Below are 27,329 nucleotides of genomic sequence, written 5' to 3'. Positions count from 1 at the left end.
AAGGTTAAGACTATAAAATTATTATAAAGCTTTTGTACTTACTTGAATTGAATAATGCAAAATGCTATCAAAAGTGAAACAGTACAAACACTCCCTCATCCTACTGGTGAGAGTGTATATGACAACATGTTCCAGGAAAGGAGATTGACACTAAGTATACATCAATAGCTTTAAAAGTGATCATACTCAAAAATTACATTTTTATGAGTCTATGCCAACCAAATAAATAATGCAGCCAGTGATTCATATAAAAGACTTATAAGCTCCAACAACATATAATTGTGGAGAAAAATGGAAACAAAAAATCCCTTAGTAAGAGAATGATTAAATACTTTATTGAATATACAAACTTTGGAATATAATGCTCCCATTAAAAACCACTTTTCAAAGAATATTTAATGTCATGGAAAGATTCTTAGGCTACATGACCAAGAGAAAAGAGCAGGAACTATGTCAGTATAACCCTAATTCAGAAAAAAGGAAAGAAATGGGTACTTAAAAAGGACCACCAAGACGTTTACGATACCTGTTTCTGAAGAGTATAATAATGAGTGGCAGTTATTTCAGTTTTCAGTACTCTTCTGTATTTTCTAAGTGGTGGGGAAAAAAATCATGTTCTAAAATCACAATCATTAAAATAAAACTCAAATACCAGGTGTGGTGGCTCACACCTGTAATCCCAGCACTTTAGGAGGCCAAGGCAGGCAGATCACTTGAGGCCAGGAATTCGAGACCAGCCTGGCCAATATTGCAAGACCCCATCTTTACTAAAGATACAGAAACTAGCCAGTCGTGGTGGCACACGCCTGTAATCCTGCTACTCAAGAGGCTGAGACAGGAGAATCACTTGAACTCAGGAGGTGGAGATGATTGCAGTGAGCCGAGATCATGCCACTGCACCCCAGCCAGGGCGACAGAAGGAGACTGCCTCAAAACAGAAACAAAAACAAAATGAAACAAAACAAAACAAACAAACAAATCTCAAAGAATATATGCAACCCTAAAGTTAAGGGGATGCAGAGGCCTTACTTGGAACTTACAAATAAATCGATAGACCAAGCATCTCCTAATGGACCTGAGCTTATATGCCTACCAAGTCCCAAATTAAATAACAAAAAATAACTTAAGATTTAAATTTTTGTCACTAGTTCTCTCTCTCTTTCTCTCTCTCTCTCTTTCTCTCTCTCTCTCTTTTTCTTTCTTAAACAAGGGTCTGCTCTGTCACCCAGGCTGGAATTCAGTGGTGATCTCAGCTCACTGCAGCCTTGATCTTCCAGGCTCAAGCAATCCTCCCACCTCAGCCTCCCAAGTAGCTGGGACTACAGGCTAATTTTTGTAGAGATGGGATCTCTCCATGTTACCCAGGCTGGTCTGGAACTCCTGGGATCAACCAATCCACCTGCATCGGCCTCCTGAAGTGCCGGGGTTACAGGTGTCAGCCACTGCGCCTGGACCCTAGTTATTTAAGTCCTATTACTGAGAAGCTCTTTCTAAGTGCCATGAACTAATTTGGTATGATGGTACAGTATGGTGTGACATCACATGATACTTATAGTATGACATAGTACTTACAGCATGGTATATCTGGCATGGATTGAAATGGTATGCATTCCATGGGAAAGCCTATTAATAAAGTGGCAGAAATTTTTTATATTGTAAAAGCAATATAGTATTATTATAGAAAGTTGGAGATCATAAGAAAATAATTACATATGTAATATGGCATCACAATAGAATAACATATTATCTTTTAAAATTTCTTTTCATGCTTTATTATGTATACAACTTTGATACTGTTAAAATTTTAATGTGTATATAATTTTGTATCTTGCTTTTGTACTTGTTATAATATAATAAGCACTTTCTATGTTGCCACGATATTTTTTAAATGACTACGTGATTTTTATTAAGTAAATATTTTCTATTTTAATTACTTTTTGTTGGGCAATCAAGTTGTTTTCTTTCAAATTTTCAATAAAGTCCTTCCAGCCAGTCGCCTAGTAAATAATTTTAATGAAAAGCCCAATTTACATTCTTACCTAATCTGTAGATTTATATACTCACTACAATGGTTTGGTTGATGTTTATATGACCAATATTTGATCAAATGTCAATACTTGTAAAGAGAAATTTATTTAAAAGGAATTAATTTTAAAAACTGTAGTTTACCTTAAAGCTTTTACACTAAAAGACAAGTCTACCATACATACAGTTAGCTGTCTGACAAATGCTTTTTAATGAAAATTATATTAAATTCATACTAACTCTTCTGAAGGTAAACTAAAAAAATATACAAAATTAGGAAGACAGAAAACCTGTCATTACTTCCTTTTCCCCATCAAATTGTTATCTAAATGCAATAAAGAAATCTTGTAAACCCTACCAAAAATTACAGGTTGCACGTTTTGGTTTGACTTGTATACCCTTAGAATAAAAGGTAGTAAAATGCCTAAATCATTTTTCTTTGCAACTTCTCATGCCTAATCCTAATTTATCAAGACAAATGCTTTAATCTCTTTACTCTTAAAAAAAAGGTAAAAGCAGATTTATGTAAAAATAGTTTAGTTGTAAACAATTCACTCTCAAGGCAATATTTAAGACCTCGGCTGCTCCTAACTTGTTCTTTTGTTCTTTCTGCACAATCATGCAACTGAACACCATACCCCCCAAAAAAGTCTTCTTACTTGTATTTTATTAGCTAGATTGAGAAATATGAAAGGGTAATTGAAATAAATATTATTAAAAGGAGTTAGTATTTGTTAAGTTAAACGTGTACATATGGCAAAGCTAAAACTGGTACGGTTTTCTGGGAAAACGATCCTTGAGCTAACTTCCAGAACAGCAGAAAATCCAGCTGCCTGGGTTACCTGAGATATAAATAAATTCACACTTCTTAGGCAAAAGGATGACAGAGTGAGGTGATAGTTAAATGGCATAGCTGTTAAGTGATGATGCTCAACCTCTCTCCTCTGGCAGGGATGGCACATAGAATTCTACTGCTAACTGCATTTCACGAACTGCATTTGAGTGTGGAGGCCTATAAAAAGCAAATGGTATAAGAAGCAAGATCTCAATTGTTAGCTGTGCTTTTTGCTGCTGAACCAATTAGCCCTCTGGCTAACTTGTGCTTCTCCAATTCCTCTGGGATTTCATGCTCCATCATCCTTGAAGGAAGATTTTGAGTATAGGATCTGTTGACATCTTAGTTCTGGGGGAATAGATTCTGAAGAGAAAAGACAAGTCAAGAAAGCCTCTGTGTTGAATGGAAATGGTGAGAAGGGAAAAAGTAAAAAAAAAAAAAAGAAAGAAAGAAAGCCCCTGTGGGAATCAGAATTATTGGCCACAGAGAACTTTTCTGTGCACATGAATCTTTTTGGAAAGAAACCCTCTCTGTGTCCCTTATTACAGTCCTTCTCAAAACGGAGAGGAACATTACAGGTCATTCCAGAACAACCCCAAAGCTCAAGTCCTCTTCAGACATATAACATTTGCTATCAAATACTTGAAACCTCTTTTCCAGAACAATCAATCCTAGTTATATCAACAAATTCTTATTACTGTAGAATTTGAATGCCCTCCCCATTTCCCAAATCCTTGTTAATATTGTCTGGATAGTCAAATTCATCTGTTTCTTTCTTGAAGAAGCAGTCCCAGAAATGGGTATATCCCTCCAGGGATAGCTCACTGGTATACAGTTGGGTAGGACTGGCTATTCTCTCCTTTCAGACTCTGTGGGCATATTTAGACTTGATAGTATATTAAGATGTGTTACCTACCCCTCCTGAAATAATACAAAAAGTATGTTGCACTTAATGGAAATATGTAAATGAGAAGATACAAACTCAAATGAGTTCCAGCAGCCAGGCAGGTAGCAGACATGTGTTGTCATCCAGGAACTCTAATGTGTGGCAAGGATTGCAGTAACCTAGAGAGCACATAGCATCCTTAAAGTCATGCAGGCCTATTTATGTCTTTAAACACCATGGCGGACAAGGGAAACACTGAGTTCACCCATGGTTTGCCAGTTTGCTACCACTGTGCCTCAAGCCAGGCCACAAATTCCTTTTGTGCTGAGCAAATAATACATAGCATGCTCCAAAATAAACTCTTTTGAAAAGGAAGCATTTTACTACAAAATGACTGATTATTTATTTAAAATCTTTCAGAAATAAATTTTCAAATGATCCTAAGCCTTTTGTGACATTTGGATGTTGGTTAACATCTCCTTTCCCAAAGATAGAAAGACTGTTTATTCTAAAGATATTTATTGTTAATATTAATGTTAACATTTATTTAGCTTACTGTGTGGCAGGCACTATGCTAAGTAAGTATTTTGTGCACATGATTTCTGATAATCCTCAGAAACAAGACAAAATTGGCACTGCCGTCAACTAGCGAAGTATATAACTTTTGCTACTGCCCTTTCTCTCCTTGTCCTTTTCTGTGTCTCAGTAATGAGACACTTTTTTTTCACCCATAAGACTAGTTTCCAGGCACCTCCATCTTTAGAAAGAAACCCATTAAACATGTACGGGTTTATTCTTTGACTGCTCATAGAGAGTTAAGAAGAAGCTACTCCAATGGCTTATTTGTAGAGTGCTTTTGTTCCCAGTTGTCTACACCTGGACTTTCTGTTAATGCACCCTCCCCTTGTATTTTAGACAGAGCTCGGATAGAGAGTCCAGCCTTTTCTACTCTCAGGGGCTGTCTAACTGATGATGGTCAGGAAGAACTCATCCTCCTGCAGGAGAAAGTCAAGAATGGGAAAATGTCTATGGATGAAGCTCTGGAGAAATTTAAACACTGGCAGATGGGAAAAAGTGGCCTGGAAATGATTCAGCAGGTAATATTGGCCCAGTGTTTTCTGGGACATTCCCTCACTTGTGGAGCCCCTAGTTTGTTAATGTTTAATTTTCATGAGGAATACAGGTAACTGTTCTTTTATTTTTAACTAGCCACTAAGGAAGATACTTCAAGAAATCAAATAATATTTTTTTTTTTTTTAGTATTTTTTTTTTTTATTATACTTTAGGGTTTTAGGGTACATGTGCACAATGTGCAGGTTTGTTACATATGTATCCATGTGCCATGTTGATTTCCTGCACCCATTAACTCGTCATTTAGCATTAGGTGTATCTCCTAATGCTGTCCCTCCCCCCTCCCCCCACCCCACAACAGTCCCCGGAGCGTGATGTTCCCCTTCCTGTGTCCATGAGTTCTCATTGTTCAATTCCCACCTATGAGTGAGAACATGCGGTGTTTGGTTTTTTGTCCTTGCGATAGTTTACTGAGAATGATGGTTTCCAGTTTCATCCATGTCCCTACAAAGGACACGAACTCATCATTTTTTATGGCTGCATAGTATTCCATGGTGTATATGTGCCACATTTTCTTAATCCAGTCTATCGTTGTTGGACATTTGGGTTGGTTCCAACTCTTTGCTATTGTGAATAGTGCCACAATAAACATACGTGTGCATGTGTCTTTATAGCAGCATGATTTATAGTCCTTTGGGTATATACCCAGTAATGGGATGGCTGGGTCAAATGGTATTTCTAGTTCTAGATCCCTGAGGAATCAAGGACTTCATGTCTAAAACACCAAAAGCAATGGCAACAAAAGCCAAAATCGACAAATGGGATCTCATTAAACTAAAGAGCTTCTGCACAGCAAAAGAAACTATCATCAGAGTGAACAGGCAACCTACACAATGGGAGAAAATTTTTGCAACCTACTCATCTGACAAAGGGCTAATATCCAGAATCTACAATGAACTCAAACAAATTTACAAGAAAAAAACAAACAACCCCATCAAAAAGTGGGCAGAGGACATGAACAGACACTTCTCAAAAGAAGACATTTATGCAGCCAAAAAACACATGAAGAAATGCTCCTTATCACTGGCCATCAGAGAAATGCAAATCAAAACCACAGTGAGATACCATCTCACACCAGTTAGAATGGCCATCATTAAAAAATCAGGAAACAACAGGTGCTGGAGAGGATGTGGAGAAATAGGAACACTTTTACACTGTTGGTGGGACTGTAAACTAGTTCAACCATTGTGGAAGTCAGTGTGGCGAAATCAAATAATATTTGATGAAGTCAATCCTCTAACCCAGTATACCAAAGCTAATACCTAATCAGCTTATAATACCTGTCTTTAGTATAGTGAGTGTGTTTTGAATCTCGTTGCTGAAATTAAGGTAAAGCATCTTTACGCTGAAGAGTGTATTATGTATTATGTATGCCAGGCTTAAAAGGAAAGAAGTGAGAAAATGATTAAAATCACGCTAAGCAACAGTCCTAAATAAAATGCAATAAGTTTTTATCTTCTTTCTCCTTAAACTTTTATTTTTATATATGTACACATACACACATTTACATATATATGTTCAAATATTAAGTTAAAATAAGCTCATGTTCTGTAAATATAATTTACCTCCTGAGATGGGATTGGAGGACATGGTTCTGAGATGAGAATGAAAACAAAATATACCACACACACACCCCTTGACATTCCTTAGTGAGAGATAACACGGTCATATTCCCCTATTCCATCTCTTTTCACTCCAAAAATATTTTAACAATTTTTTTTCTTCTTATCACGGAAATCCCATTGCTTCAGAACCCAGTTCTAGATAGCTGTTTGATTAAACACATTTAATAAGCAAACTTGGGCCAAAGTATAAATAATTGATAATAGCTTAATATTGTAACTTGCCCAAGAGATAATTTTTATTTAAAAGACGGTGCTTAGGAAAACATTTTTAAACAATAAAAAAGAATCAAAATAGAGAAATTTCAAACAATATAGTATATAGGCCAGGGGACTTTCCCAGTACATCTGAGATCATGGCTTGTTAGAAACCACCTGTCTCTAAGGGCAGTTATGGTTGTGGGTTGGTGGCTGAACCTCATCCAGATTTTGCGACACTAAGCAAAGGCAGTTATTTTGCCAAATAAATACTAAAGAATACTGATTGTAGAGTTCTGCAACTCTTCATTGTTCATGATCAGAATTACAACACTGCTTCTCAATCATGTCAATGTCATCACCAATACACATGTGTTTAGGTGCAGACCTACAAATCACTTTCCTAGCAATGTTACATTGTATAGATTTTGTTGAAGTAAGTCAGTTGTATTTCATCCTCTTGAGACCCTTAAATAATAATGTTTTCCATTTAGAGTTATCCAACCTAAATATCATTTTGGAAATTATTTCACTAGTTGCTTCATTAAACCCTGGTTGTTTCCATTTTGTTTGTATACCTAAATTTAATCTTGTTTTAGGAAGAATTTAAGGTGCTTCATACTCACTACTTAGAGACTGATCTGACTCACCTAATAATAAGGTGATAATGGGATAATGAATATTGTTCATGCTTATTTTAAAAAAATTATTTTTTAAAAAATAAAGGCCAACAGATACTAAGATTACTTTCCATAAGCAACAAAGTTTAATGACTTGGTCTGAATTCTGTCAGAGGAATCAGTCAGTCCTTAACATAAGGGACTGGGCCAAAATCCAAACAACAAAAAGATGAATATTCCTCCTGTTTCCTCAACACACACACACATGCAAACAAATATGCATTGCTATGTACTTTTCAACATTTTTCTTGCAGCTTGGAAAAGTATTTGTTTGTATCCTATGAATATAAATGAAGTTATCAGAGGTAACTGAAGTCATATTATTATTGATGAAGGAATTAATCTAGGAAACTAAGAAAAAAATGGCACAAACATGGAGTTAATAGGGGAAGCTGGTTTCCAGAATAACTAAGAATCATGTAGAATCCCTGGCATTGAAGATGAAATGGTGGAGAATGAAAAACCTTGCCCTTCACTCTCCTCACTCCTACTCACAGTCACGGAGTGCCTGAAGAAGAATTTGGCACCACTGGTAGGAGAGATCTGTAAGGCAATGGAAACAGCTAAATAGGAAAACTGCCTAGGACATAGGTGTGGGCAAGGACTTCATGTCTAAAACACCAAAAGCAATGGCAACAAAAGCCAAAATTGACAAATGGGATCTAATTAAACTAAAGAGCTTCTGCACAGCAAAAGAAACTACCATCAGAGTGAACAGGCAACCTACAGAATGGGAGAAAAGTTTTGCAACCTACTCATCTGACAAAGGGCTAATATCCAGAATCTATAATGAACTCAAACAAATTTACAAGAAAAAAACAAACAACCCCATCAAAAAGTGGGTGAAGGACATGAACAGACACTTCTCAAAAGAAGACATTTATGCAGCCAAAAAACACATGAAAAAATGCTCATCATCACTGGCCATTAGAGAAATGCAAATCAAAACCACAGTGAGATACCATCTCACACCAGTTAGAATGGCCATCATTAAAAAGTCAGGAAACAACAGGTGCTGGAGAGGATGTGGAGAAATAGGAACACTTTTACACTGTTGGTGGGACTGTAAACTAGTTCAACCATTGTGGAAGTCAGTGTGGTGATTCCTCAGGGATCTAGAACTAGAAATACCATTTGACCCAGCCATCCCATTACTGGGTATATACCCAAAGGACTATAAATCATGCTGCTATAAAGACACATGCACACGTATGTTTATTGCGGCACTATTCACAATAGCAAAGACTTGGAACCAACTCAAATGTCCAACAACGATAGACTGGATTAAGAAAATGTGGCACATATACACCATGGAATACTATGCAGCCATAAAAAATGATGAGTTCATGTCCTTTGTAGGGACATGGATGAAACTGGAAAACATCATTCTCAGTAAACTATCACAAGGACAAAAAACCAAACACCGCATGTTCTCACTCATAGGTGGGAATTGAACAATGAGAACTCATGGACACAGGAAGGGGAACATCACACTCCAGGGACTGTAGTGGGGTTGGGGGAGGGGGGAGGGACGGCATTAGGAGATATACCTAATGCTAAATGACGAGTTAATGGGTGCAGCAAACCAACATGGCACATGGATACATATGTAACAAACCTGCACATTGTGCACATGTACCCTAAAACCTAAAGTATAATAATAAAATTTAAAAAATAATAAATAAATAATAGGAAAAGTGGTTTCTAGGTTTCTAGGAAAATCCTGAGAAAAGAGTGCTATTCTTCTGTTCTAAAACAAGATTATTAAATGTTAGCTTGTTTTACATTTTGCTTAAAAAGATAATGTTCAATATTTGGAAATCAAAGAAAGATCACAGATGTGCTAAGAGGAATCCTGTTATGTTCATCTGCTTTTAAGTCTCTGACTTTTAGAATTAGAACACTGGGAAGGAATGTGCCATACAGAGGCTGAGATGGGCTCAGGCATCAGCAAACCATCACTGTGTAGCCCTTCTGCTCTTGGACACCAAATAGCCAATATAGACCCCACAAGTATCGGGTTCGGAAAACAACTTCCCAAAGAATTGCACTCTAGGATCCAATCTTGACTCTACCACTTATAACTATGATTCGGGAAAGTTACTGTACCTCTCTGCACCTCAGTTTCCATATCTACAAAATGGAGTGACGACATTTTACATCCACTTCATTAAGCTGTGAGAATTAAGTAAGATAACATGTGGAAAGTATCAAGGATGGCAATTGAGACATCATAAGTAGCAAATTAATATCAAGTAGCAGCATTGGTATTGCTAATAGTAGTTGATGTCTTCGTCTTGATCCATAAAAATTTGAAAATCATAACTATGTCCTGGTTGTTTCCACATTAAGGAGAAATTACGACAACTACGAGATTGCATTATTGGGAAAAGGCCAGAAGAAGAAAATGTCTATAGTAAGTAAGATTCGCCTGCTATTCAAAAATAATAGAGTGATTAAGTTGAAAATTCAGGGACTGTGGAGATGAATGGGCCTGAGTTCAAATCTAAACCTCAACAATTCCCAGCCGTCTAACCTGGAGAGGGTCTTAATATCTGGTAGTCAAATTCCTTGTCTGCAAAATACGCATCTATAATTATATATGCATCTGAGGGTGCTTGTGTAAGTTAACATATAAAATACTTATCATATTCTCTGGTTTATAATAAAAGTTCATAATGAACCAGAGAATATGGTATTTTATATGTTATAAATATAATAAATGCTTGTTACTCTTTCTTTTGATGTCTATGTAAGTTGCAAATAGGACAACTCTGCTCAATTTTTTAATGATCCATTATATAAGAAATCAAGGCCAGGTGTGATGGCCCACACCTGTAATCCCAGCACTTTGGGAGGCCGAGGTGGGTGGATCACTTGAGGATAGGAGTTCAAGACCGGCCTGCCAAATGGTGAAACCCCATCTCAACTAAAAACATAAAAATTAGCCGGCCATGGTGGTGCGTGCCTGTAATCCCAGCTACTCGGGATGCTGAGGCAGGAGAACCCCCCGGGAGGTGCAGAGATTGCAGTGAGCCAAGATCACAGCATTACACGCCAGCCTGGGTGACAGAGCAAGACTCCATCTCAAAATGAAAAAAAAAGAAAAAAAATCAAATGATTAAAGAGACATGCTTTTTAATAAGGTAAAATATTAATACAGTGAATTCTCACAATTGTCAATGTGTGTATCATTTTAAAATTTCTAATAATTGAAAGTTGCTCTGGCAGTGGAGGTTAGGGGAGGGGATACTAAGCTAATCAAACATTATTAAGATGGTAAAACTTTTGCTAAAATAAACAACACATTCCAAAATTAAAAATAAATTATGTTATCACTATCTGACCACTGTTTCCCCAAGACTGTCCCCCTGCACAGATAATTAAAAACTAGCAGCCACTAAAAGTGTGAAAGCTTCCATCTCTTCCATTTTCATTAATATTGCATAGCTCTTAGCTAGTCCTTCGTGTTGAAATTCAATTTCTCTTCATATTATACAGTTATCTATTTTTGTAGACAGAATTCTTACAGTTATCTATTTTTCTAGAGAGAATTCTTTAAGCACTTTAAAATGTTTTCTAAAACACAAATATACTTTCTAAAATAATTAAGGTCATGAAGACATGGCCATCTTATAGGTGACAGACACCTCCATTCTAATATGAATAAGATTAAAATTTTAGTGATTTATAAAATTACAAGTTATATAAATAATTTTACCAAGGAGCATTAAAAAGCTAACATTTATTATCTCTTATACATTACTGCTTCTTACAATAACTCTATGAGGTGGGCAATATTTCCAATTTATAAATAAGGAAACTGAGGTCCTGAGAAAGTGAAAAGTTAAAGGACACATATGAAGTGAGAAGCCATTTCTGTTTAATTCAAAATCAATGCTCTTAATTATCAGTGCCTTAATTATGAATCAATTAGTTCTCCTTTCAGCCACACTGAAATTAATAATACTATACAAATCTTTCTATTGCACAGGACACTATTACTAGGCAAATATATGAAGCAAGTGATATTAGGAGGCAGACAGTAGGTAGCCAAAGACTATGAATAATTCTAGAGACAAGCAGTACTCATGAGGTGGGTCTCATTATGGCCCAGGCCTCTGCCAGAGGAATATTTCCTGACTACACTCTGAGCAAAGCAAAGAAGTTCTGTTGAACTGAGAAGGCAGAGATCTTAGTTCAGGGCAGCTGAAGCTGCTAGAATATGTGTGGTGGGTCACTGAGAGCAGGTGGCTGTGTAGAGAGATAGCCTAAGAGGTCCATGGGAAGGATTCCACAAGTCTGTGGCTGAGAGATGAGTTGTAAATGTGCAAAGCAAGACAGTCAAGGCATGCAAGACAGCAACTTCTAGGGCATTGAAAGCAAAAGAGAGACACTAGAGGTTGAGCAGAGTTGAGGAAAAGCCAGCCTGGGAGTGTTTAATTTCTGGCCCTGTCAAATTAGGGCGATCTTAACACCTCCATAAAATACCTGACATTCTGCTGTGACACCCAAAAGATGTAAGAACCATGATTTAGAGTAAGATCTACTCTAGACATGCCCTAACAAAATCTCAAACCAAGCCCCAACAAGATCTATCTGGGAGACAGAATTTGTAGGATGACTGAATCTACAAACTCAAGGCCTTAAAAAGAAAACACCTTGGGCTTTCTATCACAAAAAGCCCATGGTGAAAAGGAATAAAATTAAGTCTATACAAGTTCTTGACAGTAACTGAGCTGCCTACTAAAACGAGAACATACTGTCATCAGAAGAATATTCTAGAATCCAGAATATACAACACATTATCTATAATGTCCAGTGTTCATTAAAAAAAGAAGACACGCAAAGAAACGGGAAACTATAATCTTTATGAAGAAAAAGAAACTATAGACGGAACCTGAGATGTTGGATGTTGTTGATCTTAACAAATAGACTTTAAAACACCTCTTATAAACACTGAATTAGTGAAAAATGTGGTTTTAAGGACAGAATAAATAGGGAATCTAAGCAGAAAAAAAAAATGAAACTATATAAAAGAGCCAAATAGAAAGTATAGAAAGTAAAAGTACAATAAAATAAATAAAAATTAATCAGATGAACTTATTATCAAATTGGAGATGACAAATTAAGAGTTAGTAAACAAAATTAAGACAGACCAATAGAAATTATGCAATTTGATTTTCAGAGAGATAAAAGGACTTCGAAAATGAACAGAGTCCCAGCGACATTTAGGACAATATAATGCATTCTAAAATGCATGTAATTAGAACCCAAAAGGAGAAAAGAGTGAAAAGAGGCAAAACATTTTTTAAAAAATGATGACCAAAAACTTGCCAAATTCAATGCAAACCACTTGCATATTGTTGAAAAAACTTTTAAAAACCAAAATTAGCATAATTGTTAAAAGAAGGACTTCTAGGCAATTTATTTTCAAGCTACTTTAAGCCAAGGTAAAAAGAAATTCTTGAAAGCAGCCAGAGAAAACACACGTTACATATAAAGGAAAAAAAATTCAATAATTTATTATCAGAAAAAATGGAGGATTAGAGACAATACAATAACATCTATTTTTTTTTTTTCCTCAAGACAGAGTCTCGCTCTGTTGCCCAGGCTGGAGTGCAGTGGCATGATCTTAGCTCACTGCGAGCTCCACCTCCTGGGATCACGCCATTCTCCTGCCTCAGCCTTCTGAGTAGCTGGGACTACAGGCACCCGCCACCACACCTGGCTAATTTTTTCTATTTTTTAGTAGAGACGGGGTTTCACCGTGTTAGCCAGGATGGTCTCGATCTCCTGACCTCATGATCCGTCCACCTCAGCCTCCCAAAGTGCTGGGATTACAGGTGTGAGCCACCGTGCCCAGCCAATAACATCTTTAAAGTCCTAAAAAATTTAGAATTCTAAATCCAGAGGAAATATACCTCAAAAACATGATAAAGACATTTAAGATAAATGAAATGAGATAATTCATAGCAAAATTACAGTAGAATAAATGCTTAAAAATATCATACAAGGTGAAGGGATATTAACAAACAAACTCAGATTCTCACTGAGGGAATCTGTGGGAAAAAGAATACTGAAAATTATACAAAGCAGGTAGATATAAAATATTATGTTTTCCTTTTTCTCATAAATTACTTCAAAGACAATTGTTTAAAGCAAAAATAATGAAACTGAAGTTAGAAGTTATATAATATGAAGAAGGAAATATGAAAGCAATCATGCAAAGGACAGTGGAGGCAGATAAATAGAATTATATGTTTCCAAAATTGCTACGTGGTAAAGTGTAAAGATTCAGTTATAAAGTAGGAAGAGGAGAGGGTAAAGTAAGAAGTATGATGTGTCAACTGTAAGGCATGAAGTACCAAGGGGTATACTACTGTCTCAAAATCTAAGTGAAAGATTCATGTTTTATTTTAAAAATAGAAAGAAATCAGTAAAAAAAAATAGATAAAAAGAACTATACTTAGGAAACCTATAGAGGAAATAAAATAGATTATTAAAAAACTATTTGATTCACCAAAAATAAAGCAGGAAAGTAGAAAAAGAGGAACATAAAAAAATGGAAAAGTGAAGAACCAAGAACAAGATGGTAGTATTTAACTAAGCCATATCATAATTATATTAAAGGTGACTGAATTAAATGCTTCTTTTAAAAATCAGACATTTTCAGCCTGGAAACAAAAGCAATATCCAAACATGCTGTCTAAAAGACATACATATAAAACACAGATAGTTTGAAAGTAAAGTATGGTAAAAGGTTCCTATGACAATAGTAAACATAAGCATAAGAAAGCTGGCATGGCTATATCAATATAAGACAAGATAAATTTCAAAATAGAGAGTATTACAAAAGATAAACAAGGATATTACATACAGATAAAATGGCAGTTCACTAGAAAGATAGAGCGATTCTAAATATCTGCATTACATAAAATAATTTTATATTATATATATGAATTTTACTAAAACTCCTGAAGCAAAATCTGACAGTACTCAGAGATGTTTTCACTTCTTTCTTACTAATTAATAGAACAAATAGACAAAAATCAATAGAGATACAGAAGACCTAAACAACACCATCAGCTAACTTGACCCAATTGACATTTACACAAAAAAATTTTTTTAAGTCAGAATACATATTTATTAAAGGTATACATGGAGGTTCACCAAGATGAAACATAGGCTAGATGATCAAAAAAGTTTCAGTAAATTTCTAAGGACTGAAATCTTCAGAGTATATTCTCTAAAAAATTTCAGTCTTTTAGAATCTTATATTCTCTTACCACAGCAGAAGTAATTTAGAAATCAGTTAAGAATTATATATCTAGAACATCTCCCAATATATTTAGGAATTAAACACAACATTCAAAATAACATGAGGGTCAAATAAGAAATCATAAGAAAGTATTTCAACCTGAATAATAATGAAAAAAAAATCAAAATTTGTGAAATGCAGTAAAACAAGTATGTAGTTAACAGTCAACTAAAGGGAAATGTATTACTATAAATATCATACTAGAAAATAACAAAAAGCTTTAAGTCAATGATTTAAGTTTCCACTTCAGAAAAATAGAAAATGAAAAGCAAACTTTCAAAACGAGGTAAGAGGAGAGAAATAATTAAGATCAGAAATCAGCAAAAAAGGAAAGAGATAAACAAGAAAATAAAATCAAAAGTAAGTTGTTTGAAAACATAAATAAATTTGATAAGCCCGTGGGAAGAATGATCAAGGAAAAAAAAAAGACAAGAAGATACCTAAATTAGGAATTAAATTGGGTTACTACAACAGATCCTACAGACATTAAAAAGATACTAAGGGCCAGGCACAGTGGCTCTGGCCGGGTGCGGTGGCTCACACCTGTGATCCCAGCACTTTGGGAGGCTGAGGCAGGTGGATCATCTGAGGTCAAGAGTTCAAGACCAGCCTGGCCAACATGGTGAAACCCTGTCTCTACTAAAAATACAAAAAATTAGCGAGGCGTGGTGGCATGCACCTGTAATCCCAGCTATTCCGGAGGCTGAGGCTGGAGAATCGCTTGAACCTAGGAGGTGGAGGTTGCAGTGAGCCAAGATTTCTCCACTGCACTCCAGCCTGGGCAATACAGCAAGACTCCATCTCAAAAAAAAAAAAAGATACTAAGAAAATATATAGTTAACTTTCTGCCAATACATTTAACAACTTAGACCAAAAAGGACAAATTACTTGAAAAACAAAACTTGCCAAAATTGACTCAAAAAATAAAATTCCACACTCCTCTGAGTATACCTCTTTGTACAATTCTCACTTTTAGAGCTTTGTTAATATTTTACTTATTCAGTAAATGAGGACAAGGCAGAGATAGGAGGCAAAATGGAATATAAGCAAAAAAAATGTATTATGGATAATGAGAGCCAGGTTTTTTACTGTCTGAGAAATCAGTTATAATTAAGGAAAGAAGAAGGGCTAGAATGAATCTTATGGTATTGCACTGGAATTGGAAGTAAAAGTATAACAAATAATTACAGACCGATAAATATAGAAATATAGTTGTGTGTACAAGTATGTATATTTCTTTAACTCTTTCAGCGGAGAGGACCTAGAGGCAGTGACAGCCCAGCATCAAGGAGCACATCTAGTACCCATGTCTTAGTTTATGAAAGCAAGTGGCCCAGAAGCATGTGAAAAGATAATATCAATAGGTATTAGCAGAAGGCAAATTCAACTTCAATGATATACCAATACACAAAAACTATAATGAATTACCATTTCAGAAAACTGTTGGTTAGGATGTGGAACTGGATATACATTGTATGCATTGCTTATGGGAATATAAAGTGGAGTGATAACTGTGGAGAAGTCAAATATGCACTTACCGTATGACCTAGTCATTCCACTCCAGGTTTTTTTCCAAGACAAATAAATGCTTGTGTTCACACAAAGACTTGTTCACAAAAGTTCGTGGCAGTTTCATTCATAATATGCAAACTGGAAACAATTAAACTGGGTTGTTACAACATATGCAAATGTCCAATGGAAGAATACACGCTTATACTGTGATATATTTATGCTATGGAATACTATTTAGCAATAAAAAGGAATACTTACTATTATAACAACAATATAAATGAATCTCACAAACATTACACATACTGAGTGAAAGATAACATATAAAAACGATGGATCAGACACAAGGGAATCAAACACAAAGGAATACTACATGCTGTAGTATTCCATCTATCTGGAATTCTAGATAAAACTAATCTAGACAAAATTGTAGAAGTAGAAATTGTTAGGGGTGGCGAATATCCAGGTTACCAGCAGCAAATCCATACAGGCCTGCAGCAACCTCAATTCTTATCTCCTCAGAAGAAAGAATTTGACAGAGGGGCATAAGGCAGAAAAAGAGACTGAGGCAAGTTTCAGAGCAGGAGTGGAAATTTATTAAAAAGCTTTAGAGCAGGAAGGAAAGAAACGTACATTTGAAAGAGACCCAAGCAGGCACTGTGGAGGTCAAACCCCCTCTTTAACCTTGATCCTAAGACTTTATATGCTGGCCAACTTCCAGCATCTTGCACCCCTTTCCCTTCATTCTTCCCTAAGGGTGAACTGCCCACATGCACGGTGTCCTCCTTACACTTGGGAAGTGAGCATGCGCAGTGTGTTCAGAAAGTTGTATGCATGCCCACCTGAGGCTTTCTTTTCTTTTCCAGTGGAATGCCCCTGGAAGGTCATACTCCACCATTTTATCTCTTAATGTGCATGCTGGAGCTCACTCACCTAATTACTGAGAATTTATTGGAAGTTGATTACCAATTTCGAGTGTTTTTATCTGATTGGGAAATTGCCTCTGCCTGACACCTGTGATCAATTATCACTATAGTGAGACAACTCTGGACCATCAGCAAATTCCCTCTCCCTGGCACAGGCTGCCAATTATCATTTTTAGAAAGGCAGTGTGATAACTGCTGAACCATCACCTAATGGTCGCCTGACATTCCTGGTGGGTGGTGTGGAGCCCTCTCCTGCCTTGCTCATGCCTGGCTAGCTACCTACTGCAACAAAATCAGATCAGGGGGTGCTATGAGTAATGTTTGAGTGAAGATTGACATAAGGGGGAGTTAGGGAATATTCTATGGAGATAAAATGGTCTCTATCCTAATGAAGTTGGTACATATGTTACATGGCCATATGTATTTCTCAAAAATCATCAACCTCTTTCCTTATAAATAATTGAATTATATGTAATTATTCCTGAATAAAGTTGATTTTTAAAAAGAATGAAGTAGCTCAAGCTAGGGGAATATCAAGGCAGGGCAGCAAGCTTGTGTTAATGTCAAACATATCTAAAATAATACCTTGAGACAAAGGTAGGGAGAGAAAAGGACAAAAGTAATAAAAGGCATGGTTTCACTCGCAGTGGCTGGAGGTAGAGAAATTTGGGGTTGATATTTTTAGATCAGATTGTGAGATTTCATAGCAACCTCAAAGACAAGAAGTAGTCCAACAATAAAAAAAGAAGAGAGAGAGAATTTAAGATAAATATTGAACAAAACTCAGTAGAACATGCTTTTTTTTTGTCTTCTAGATAAACTCACCATTGTGCACCATCCAAGTGGTAAGTGCTTGGTATTTATTGAAGGATCTAAGACTAAAACAAAGTACAGAGTAAATCAATTTCAATATTAATGCAAACCTAATGTGATTAAGCAAGTCAGTGTAAAAATTCACACAGATTTTATATTTATATGTGAAACAACTTGACATCCAAAATAAACGTGAAGCAACTATAAAATAGAAACACTGAAGGCATCATAACATAATAAAAGGACCGTGAGTTTGGAATTCTTGATTGAGCCTGCTGTTCTCAACTTACTAATTGTGACCTGTGGCAAGTCACTTACTCTCTGTGGGCCTCGGTTTTCTCATATGCAAAATGAGATAAGAATTGTACCATGGGGAGTTGCTATAAAGACTGATAATGATATATGTAAATGGAAGCTCGTGCTTGATACTTGGGAGTTACAGATAAAGCAAATGAAATTTGAGAAACACTTGAGAGGGTAGCTCATTTCCATGTGATAGGGGGATTGTGTGCTGATGGGAGAGTAAGGAGGAGCTAGAGGTCAGCTAGGGAGCTGTTGAATATTCTAGAAGCAACTCTCCATAGCCTGGACCAAACCACTGACTGTGAGAATGAAGAAGCCATAGAACTGGGCCCTGTGGCTGGGATGAGAAATGGAATGCCAGTGTTAAAGGCAGGAGGAGCAGTAGTCTAGGAGAGCAGGGAGTAGAAGGTGCAGGTTTTTGTGGAAAAGTGTGTTTTGTAATTGGCCAATCCTGGTGAACGTGGAAAAGAAAAGGAAGAAGGAGTAATCAAGTGGAGGTTGTTACTCAGCGGTGTTGGAAAGATTGTTTCTAAACTCCAGTGACTCCTGTAGGTCCTCAGTATCCTACCCAAGTCAATCCACATGGGCAGGAGAAATTAACAGCACGTGCCAAGGGTGCCTTTTCGGTATCCCCCTTTTATCTTTCTAATAAGTTTTCTTTTCACCCATATCCTACCTTTGTAGAAATCATTTTTAAGAAGTACTGAATAAATGAATCATCAAATTTGTGAATGAATAAAGAGGTAATAACTGAGTTTGTATTTCTAGGTAAGGAAACTGCCCACAATGAAAATATGTTTTATAATGTACACTTCAGCAATAAGGTAGGTTGTATTTATTTTGATTTCTATAAAATGCAAAGAAATAACTTCGTTAAAAAAAAAACATGAGAGCCTTCTATCCTGTCTATGCTTTTAGACATTCTAACAAATTTGAACAAAATAGGTTAGGTGTGCCTTTGTGTGCAAAATCTGTGAGCATTTATTTAAGGAAATTATTTGGAAAAAAAACAAAGAGGGAACTCAAAGGAAAAAGCCACTGAGGCCAAAGTGTGGCTAAATTCAACATGTACAGACCAAAAAAATCTTAGAGGGATTATCAATACATGTGTTTTAACAATAGAAATATGATAAGTCTACTGTGTTTGAATCGCAATGTATACAGTCCTTAAACTCTAGGACATTAGTAGGGAAAGTATAGCCCCAAAATATTATTGATTTAAATATGCATTACTTCACATCATAGAGTTAACTGAAAATAAATTGCTAACGAGAAGCTAATGATAACACTAAGCAAAGACAGCAGCAACTGAAAAGCAAGACCAATCCAAGACAACACTGATAATGTCCTGACTACAATTTTTCTTCATAAAAATAATGTTATTCCAACTATCTGCATATATAATGTAACACACTTGCACTGCTACCAAGAGTCATGTAGCAGCTGGATTTCTTGCTAAAATCCTGAATTAGAGTCTTTGCTAAGTTCTTATAATGAACGAATTTTAATTTTCCAAAGTTTAATAACCCTTTAATTTAAGCTCCTTGTATATTTCAAATAAGTCATAAGTAATCATAAAAATCATTCACCCTTAAAAACTAATTGAAGCAGTTGCATTTTTTATTCTTCTGTAGCCCACCACCAAGCTGTGTGTATGTGTATATATGTATGTATATATATATACACTATATAATATACATATATTATAGACTCATTAGACTCATTCAAATGTAGCAAAATTGTGGGGTGCACTATGGCCTTAGGGCTTATGAAAATATCAACCAAAGATTCTTCTATAAGAGCTGAAGGATTGCACAATCATGGCATATATTTTGGAGAGGAGATTTTGAATAAGAGCAAAAGAATACAAATTCCCAATGCTTAAACTGTTCTCCTTCAAAATGGAAAGAAAATTTGAATTCAATGACTCGGGTGCAGGTGAACTTTACAATAATTCTATTTCCTTTTAAAATGGAAGATTGTTTTGCCAGTTGCCTCTGCAAAGCTGTTTTTCCATGGCTGTGAAAGGCAACTATAACTTTGTCATATTTCTTTGTTCAACCTTAAAATAGAGACAAATCGAGAAATGCTAGCTCTGTATCTTTATTTTTTTTCAGCTTCCTGCTCGACCCCAAGTTGAAAAGGAATTTGGTTTCTGTTGCAAGAAAGATCATTAAAGAAGGTAAAATATTAGCTATGTATATTTTTTAGAAAACCTAAAGCAGCCTTGTTAGGGACTTGAAGGTATCATTCGTCTAAAAAACAGAATTCTTTAAATATTTCATTGTCTTCTCCTGAAAGGATTAACATGTATTTTTCAAGCTAAAGGTGATTTTTCTGTAGAAAGATTTATGTACAGGGGTGATTTAATGCCAATTAATCAATTTAAATTGATGAGCTATTATTCACTAATACATTTCCTATTTTCTCATTTCCAGGTTATTATAATGAAACTCACGAATCTACAGACATTTTGCTTTCAGGGTGAAGCAAGCTTGCATTTGGATTGCCTGCTCTCTTTAAAGCAAATTCATACTATGAAAGCAGAAACAACCCTTCAGATTTCAGAATTTGTTATTGGCAAAATTTATTCTCATTATACCTGCTTCATATGGGTATATTACTATTAAAACAAAATACCATAGAGTAATTGCATTATTTGAAAATTCTCGCATTTTACAATGCACTTCACCACTGAAACAAATAATTTCCATTTTGAAAATTAAAAGAAAACAGCACAGAGAAGTTAAATGCGGTGTAGCAAAGTTATGGGGTCTGCTTGAGGGCACTAACCTCAACAGATTATTCCTGCTCTCCTTAGAATAACCATGAAAATACAAATTTACTTAGCACCTTTATGCTTTTTAAGTAGCTGGTTCATTTTCTGAATTTCTCACATTCAGAGTTCCGGTCATTATTGTTACATCATGTTTGCAGAAACCTTGTCTTATTTAGTGTCTATTTGCATATAACCCTGAAAACATTATTATTTGAAAACTTTTCTATATCTCAAATTAAGATACATTTTCACAACCTACCTTTGTATTAAGACTTGCAATTTTATCAACCTATTTCTTAGAAACAATTTACTAGCTTAGAGTAGAAAGCAATTTTATCATCATATAATTTTCATGTACAAATGCCACAAATAAATTGAATGTTTAAATCTATGTCTGAGTTTTTAAAGTAAATTTATAAGAATTAGCCAATAAAATTGCTTCTCGGCCTTTTGGCTAAGATCAAGTGGAGTATTGGCCAATAAATTTTTCTGCTTACCGGTTTAAAGGGGGAAGTCTACCAAAAATTGTTTAAAATAAATAAACTTGATTAATATTACTGTATAGGGCTCATATAAACACAATTGTTTTTTTCTAGCTTCTAAACAGTGACAAGAATATACATTTAAAGCCATGCTACAAAACACTTATCATGGGTTTCTTATAACTGTTAACATTCTCAAAATAAGCTCGTTTTAAAAAATAATACAGTAGCTTGATTAATCCCTAACAGAAAGTGCCTTTGATTATGATATTTGGAAATTCAGTCCATAGTTTTACATCCAACATTTCAAGAACTGGCATGTCCTTTTACATACTAAGCCTCCATTTCTGTGGGCTGTCCCATCCAAAGATAAGAAAAAGAAATAAGACATTTCCTTGGAAATTTGGAGCATTTCTAAAAGAGCCGTAGCCACTGCCAGAAAGGAGAGGCCCAAATGTAAAATCTTCTGAAGACTTTGAATTGAATTTTCAGAGTTCGTATATCTTATCTTTTTCATCATCCCTTCTTCAAATTCAATATATTCCCAAGCCATTACTCCTAACTTAAGCCAAGAGCCATCCCCTTCCTTAGGTTATTAAATTTACCAGCACTCTGAGTTCTAGAGAAGTTTGAACTGGCATTGAATGTTATCAAAAGAGTTTTATTTTGAATATTGCTTATTTTCTACCTAGTCAATTTTCTAGGATAACCAAGAGGAAGCATTTAAACTGGTAGATTCTTAAGTGAGATAATTATGCTTCTCCAGACATTTGGCAATATCTGGAGACATTTATTATTTTCATGACTGGGGAAGAGGTGTTCCTGGCATCTAGTATGTATAGATCAGGGATGCTGATGAACATCCTATAATATGCAAGACAAAGAATTATCCAGTCCAAACTGTCAAGAGTTTTGAGACTGGGAAACCTTGATTTACACTATAAAGTAAAATGGGACTCATACTTAAAGCTATGTTGTTAAAATAAAATCAGTTTACTTTATACAGAATTTTCTGAAGGTAGAAACCCCTATGATAGAATAAGTGAATGTCATTATTTTGGAGTGCATATGGCTTAAGTTTAAATGGATCATTAAAAACAGTATTCAAAAAATGGATGAGTCTAATACATTTTCATAAATCAACATTAGAAGTATTCTGCCAATGGAACCTCTAATTTTTAGAAAATGAGACTATTGTCAGTATTTTCTAATGAGAATGACCTTGTAATCTGAGTCATTATATTCTATTTATGCACTAAGTATTTGCTCAGCTGAGTTCCTTCTTGTTTTCTCTAATGCTCAGGGTGTCTGATTTTAATAACTTGGACTTACCTGAATTTTTGCTTCATACTGCTTTTCCAAAGGATAAATATTTAGGAAAGAGCTCTGCATCATAAGCCTAATTTAGTGAATCCCAGCTGATTAGCACAGAGCTGATATGAGCCCCTGTTCACAGCCCTCTCTGTAGTTTTACCTGCCAGCTACACTTGTTGGCCTGCCTTATTTTGTGGAGTTCACCTTTAAAAGTAGGGCAACCACATAAAAGAATGCAAAGGGTAAGATTCTCAATACCTTAGACCTCAAATTTATAAATGATAGTGCATCATTTCCTCAGTATTCTCATCTTCACAATGCAGATGATAATGTTCCTTACATAATTTTGTGGGTATTTAGTGACACTATGTATTTAAAAGAGCAGTTACTATATTTAAGAGCATGAACTTTGAAGTAAGACCAAACTAGTTTGAATCTTGTCTCAGCTATGCACTAGCTGTGTGAACAAAGAGTTTTTCCATATCCTGAGCCCTATTTTATCATTGGCAAAATAGGAGTAATAATACCAACATTAGCATAAATCGTTTGAGAATTAAAGGTAGGGAGGTCATTTAATTAATTTATCATCCAAGGAGGACACTTTGGATCATAAAATGGAGTACTGTTAATGATTACAATGAAAAACCAGGCATAAACTGGAACTGCCTCAGGCATAAACAAACAGAGATGTCTGATCACTCTACTGAAATGTGATGTAAGTTCTTAGAACACTTTGGCTCAGTGTAAATGGTCAAGGAAGATAGTTTGCAAAAAATAATCCTCTTTGAAATGTTAGTACTGTGTGACATTTTAGGCTGGCTTTTTTTTCTTAGTGGCTTTTATACACAGCCTTACAGCATTTAATTCAAATCTATACCATTACAAAAAAAATTAATGATTACAAAATATTGAATGACCACCTGGATCACCAATAAACATCAGAAGCCACAAGTAGAAAACTCCAGGACTGGTAAGGTACTCTAGCAATATCTCCTAAGTTGTGTTCCAAGGAATTCATGGGCATGGTGGTTGGCAGGTATTGCATTAAAATGCGATTCTGTGATCATGTGGGTTATTGAAGTACTAAGTATTTTATTTCATTATAAACAGCATATTATATGTGTATCAAAGTATTGAAAACTAATCCGGAAATAAAGAGACCCATTAAGTTTGAGAAACACTGGCTTACATTTTACATATATGTAAGTTGGCCTTATTTTCCATTGAGTGAGAAAAGAAAGACTGGGGGTGGAGCCAAGATGGCCGAATAGGAACAGCTCCGGTCTCCAGCTCCCAGCCCCAGCGACACAGAAGATGGGTGATTTCTGCATTTCTGCTTGAGGTACCGGTTTCATCTCACTAGGGAGTGCCTAACAGTGGGTTCAGGACAGTCGGTGAAGTGCACTGTGCGTGAGCCGAAGCAGGGCGAGGCATTGCCTCACTCGGGAAGCGCAAGGGGTCAGGGAGTTCCCTTTCCTAGTCAAAGAAAGGGTAAACAGACGGCACCTGGAATATGGGGTCAGTCCCGTCCTAATACTGCGCTTTTCCAACGGGCCTGGAAAACGGCACACTAGGAGATTGTGTCCCGCACCTGGCTCGGAGGGTCCTATGCCCACAGAGTCTTGCTGATTGCTAGCACAGCAGTTGGAGATCACGCTGCAAGGCGGCAACGAGGCTGGGGGAGGGGCGCCCGCCATTGCCCAGGCTTGCTTAGGTAAACAAAGCAGCCAGGAAGCTCGAACTGGGTGGAGCCCACCACAGCTCAAGGAGGCCTGCCTGCCTCTGTAGGCTCCACCTCTGGGGGCAGGGCACAGACAACCAAAAACTCAGCGAGAACCTCCACAGCCTTAAATATCCCTGTCTGACTGACAGCTTTGAAGAGAGTAGTGGTTCTCCCAGCATGCAGCTGGAGATCTGAGAACGGACAGACTGCCTCCTAAAGTGGGTCCCTCACCCCTGAGCAGCCTAACTGGGAGGCACCCCCCCAGTAGGGACAGACTGACACCTCATTCAACCGGGTACTCCTCTGAGACAAAACTTTCAGAGGAACTATCAGACAGCTGAATTTGTGGTCTCACGAAAATCCGCTGTTCTGCAGCCACCGGTGCTGACACCCAGCCAAACAGGGTCTGGAGAGGACCTCTAGTAAACTCCAACAGACCTGCAGCTGAGGGTCTTGTCTGGTAGAAGGAAAATTAACAAACAGAAAGGACATCCACACCAAAAACCCATCTGTACATCACCATCATCGAAGACAAAAAGTAGACAAAACCACAAAGATGGGGAAAAAACAGACCAAAAAAACTGGAAACTCTAAAAAACAGAACACCTCTCCTCCTCCAAAGGAACGCAGTTCCTCACCAGCAACGGAACAAAGCTGGATGGAGGATGACTTTGATGAGTTGAGAGAAGAAGGCTTCAGACGATCAAACTACTCTGAGCTACAAGAGGAAATTCAAAACAATAGCAAAGAAGTTAAAAACTTGGAAAAAAAATTAGAAGAATGGATAACTAGAATAACCAATGGAGAGAAGGGCTTAAAGGAGATGATGGAGCTGAAAGCCAAGTTTCGAGAACTACGCGAAGAATGCAGAAGCCTCAGTAGCAGATGCGATCAACTGGAAGAAAGGGTATCGCTGATAGAAGATGAAATGAGTGAAATGAAGAGAGAAGGGAAGTTTAGAGAAAAAAGAATAAAAAGAAATGAACAAAGCCTCCAAGAAATTTGGGACTATGTGAAAAGACCAAACCTACGTCTGATTGGTGTACCTGAAAATGATGGGGAGAATGGAACCAAGTTGGAAAACACTCTGCAAGATATTATCCAGGAGAACTTCCCCAATCTAGCAAGGCAGGCCAGCATTCAGATTCAGGAAATACAGAGAACGCCACAAAGATACTCCTCGAGAAGGGCAACTCCAAGACACATAATTGTCAGATTCACCAAAGTTGAAATGAAGGAAAAAATGTTAAGGGCAGCCAGAGAGAAAGGTCGGGTTACCCACAAAGGGAAGCCCATCAGACTAACAGCTGATCTCTCAGCAGAAACTCTACAAGCCAGAAGAGAGTGGGGGCCGATATTCAACATTCTTAAAGAAAAGAATTTTCAGCCCAGAATTTCCTATCCCGCCAAACTAAGCTTCATAAGTGAAGGAGAAATAAAATACTTTACAGACAAGCAAACGCTGAGTGATTTTGTCACCACCAGGCCTGCCCTAAAAGAGCTCCTGAAGGAAGCACTAAACATGGAAAGGAACAACCGGTACCAGCCCCTGCAAAAACATGCCAAATTGTAAAGACCATCGAGGCTAGGAAGAAACTATAGCAACTAACGAGCAAAATAACCAACTAACATCATAATGACAGGATCAGATTCACACATAACAATATTCACGTTAAATGTAAATGGGCTAAATGCTCCAATCAAAAGACACAGACTGGCAAACTGGATAAGGAGTCAGGACCCATCAGTGTGCTGTATTCAGGAAACCCATCTCACGTGCAGAGACACACATAGACTCAAAATAAAGGGATGGAGGAAGATCTATCAAGCAACTGGAAAACAAAAAAAGGCAGGGGTTGCAATCCTAGTCTCTGATAAAATAGACTTTAAACCAACAAAGATCAAAAGAGACAAAGAAGGCCATTACATAATGGTAAAGGGATCAATTCAACAAGAAGAGCTAACTATCCTAAATATATATGCACCCAACACAGGAGCACCCAGATTCATAAAGCAAGTCCTCAGTGACCTACAAAGGGACTTAAACTCCCACACAATAATAATGGGAGATTTTAACACCCCACTGTCAGCATTCGACAGATCAACGACACAGAAAGTTAACAAGGATATCCAGGAATTGAACTCAGCTCTACACAAAGTGGACCTAATAGACATCTACAGAACTCTCCACCCCAAATCAACAGAATATACATTTTTTTCAGCACCACACCACACCTATTCCAAAATTGACCACATAGTTGGAAGCAAAGCTCTTCTCAGCAAATGTAAAAGAACAGAGATTATAACAAACTGTCTCTCAGACCACAGTGCAATCAAACTAGAACTCAGGATTAAGAAACTCACTCAAAACCACTCAACTACATGGAAACTGAACAACCTGCTCCTGAATGACTATTGGGTACATAATGAAATGAAGGCAGAAATAAAGATGTTCTTTGAAACCAACGAGAACAAAGACACAACATACCAGAATCTCTGGGACACGTTCAAAGCAGTGTGTAGAGGGAAATTTATAGCACTAAATGCCCACAAGAGAAAGCAGGAAAGATCCAAAATTGACACCCTAACATCACAATTAAAAGAACTAGAAAAGCAAGAGCAAACACATTCAAAAGCTAGCAGAAGGCTAGAAATAACTAAAATCAGAGCAGAACTGAAGGAAATAGAGACACAAAAAACCCTTCAAAAAATTAATGAATCCAGGAGCTGGTTTTTTGAAAAGATCAACAAAATTGATGGACCGCTAGCAAGACTAATAAAG

The 27,329-nt window shown here is 36.5% G+C and overlaps 1 protein-coding gene across 1 annotated transcript in view; it reads left to right on the top strand.

Moving 5' to 3' along the window:
• The window catches only part of BANK1 (B cell scaffold protein with ankyrin repeats 1), a 281,258-nt gene extending 259,766 nt beyond the window's left edge, over window positions 1-21,492 (top strand). The window contains 6 exon segments of the mRNA XM_055296901.2: window positions 4,662-4,843; window positions 9,730-9,793; window positions 17,949-17,978; window positions 19,018-19,073; window positions 20,367-20,431; window positions 20,688-21,492. Of these exon segments, the coding sequence (XP_055152876.2) occupies window positions 4,662-4,843; window positions 9,730-9,793; window positions 17,949-17,978; window positions 19,018-19,073; window positions 20,367-20,426 (392 nt within the window). The 3' untranslated portion in view covers window positions 20,427-20,431; window positions 20,688-21,492.
• The last annotated feature ends 5,837 nt before the right edge of the window (window positions 21,493-27,329 follow it).

Source organism: Symphalangus syndactylus, chromosome 10 (assembly GCF_028878055.3).
Source record: "Symphalangus syndactylus isolate Jambi chromosome 10, NHGRI_mSymSyn1-v2.1_pri, whole genome shotgun sequence".
In the NCBI taxonomy this organism is placed as follows: domain Eukaryota; kingdom Metazoa; phylum Chordata; class Mammalia; order Primates; family Hylobatidae; genus Symphalangus; species Symphalangus syndactylus.
Note: the sequence above shows the minus strand (reverse complement) of the source record. Positions and strands in the feature narration are given on the sequence as shown.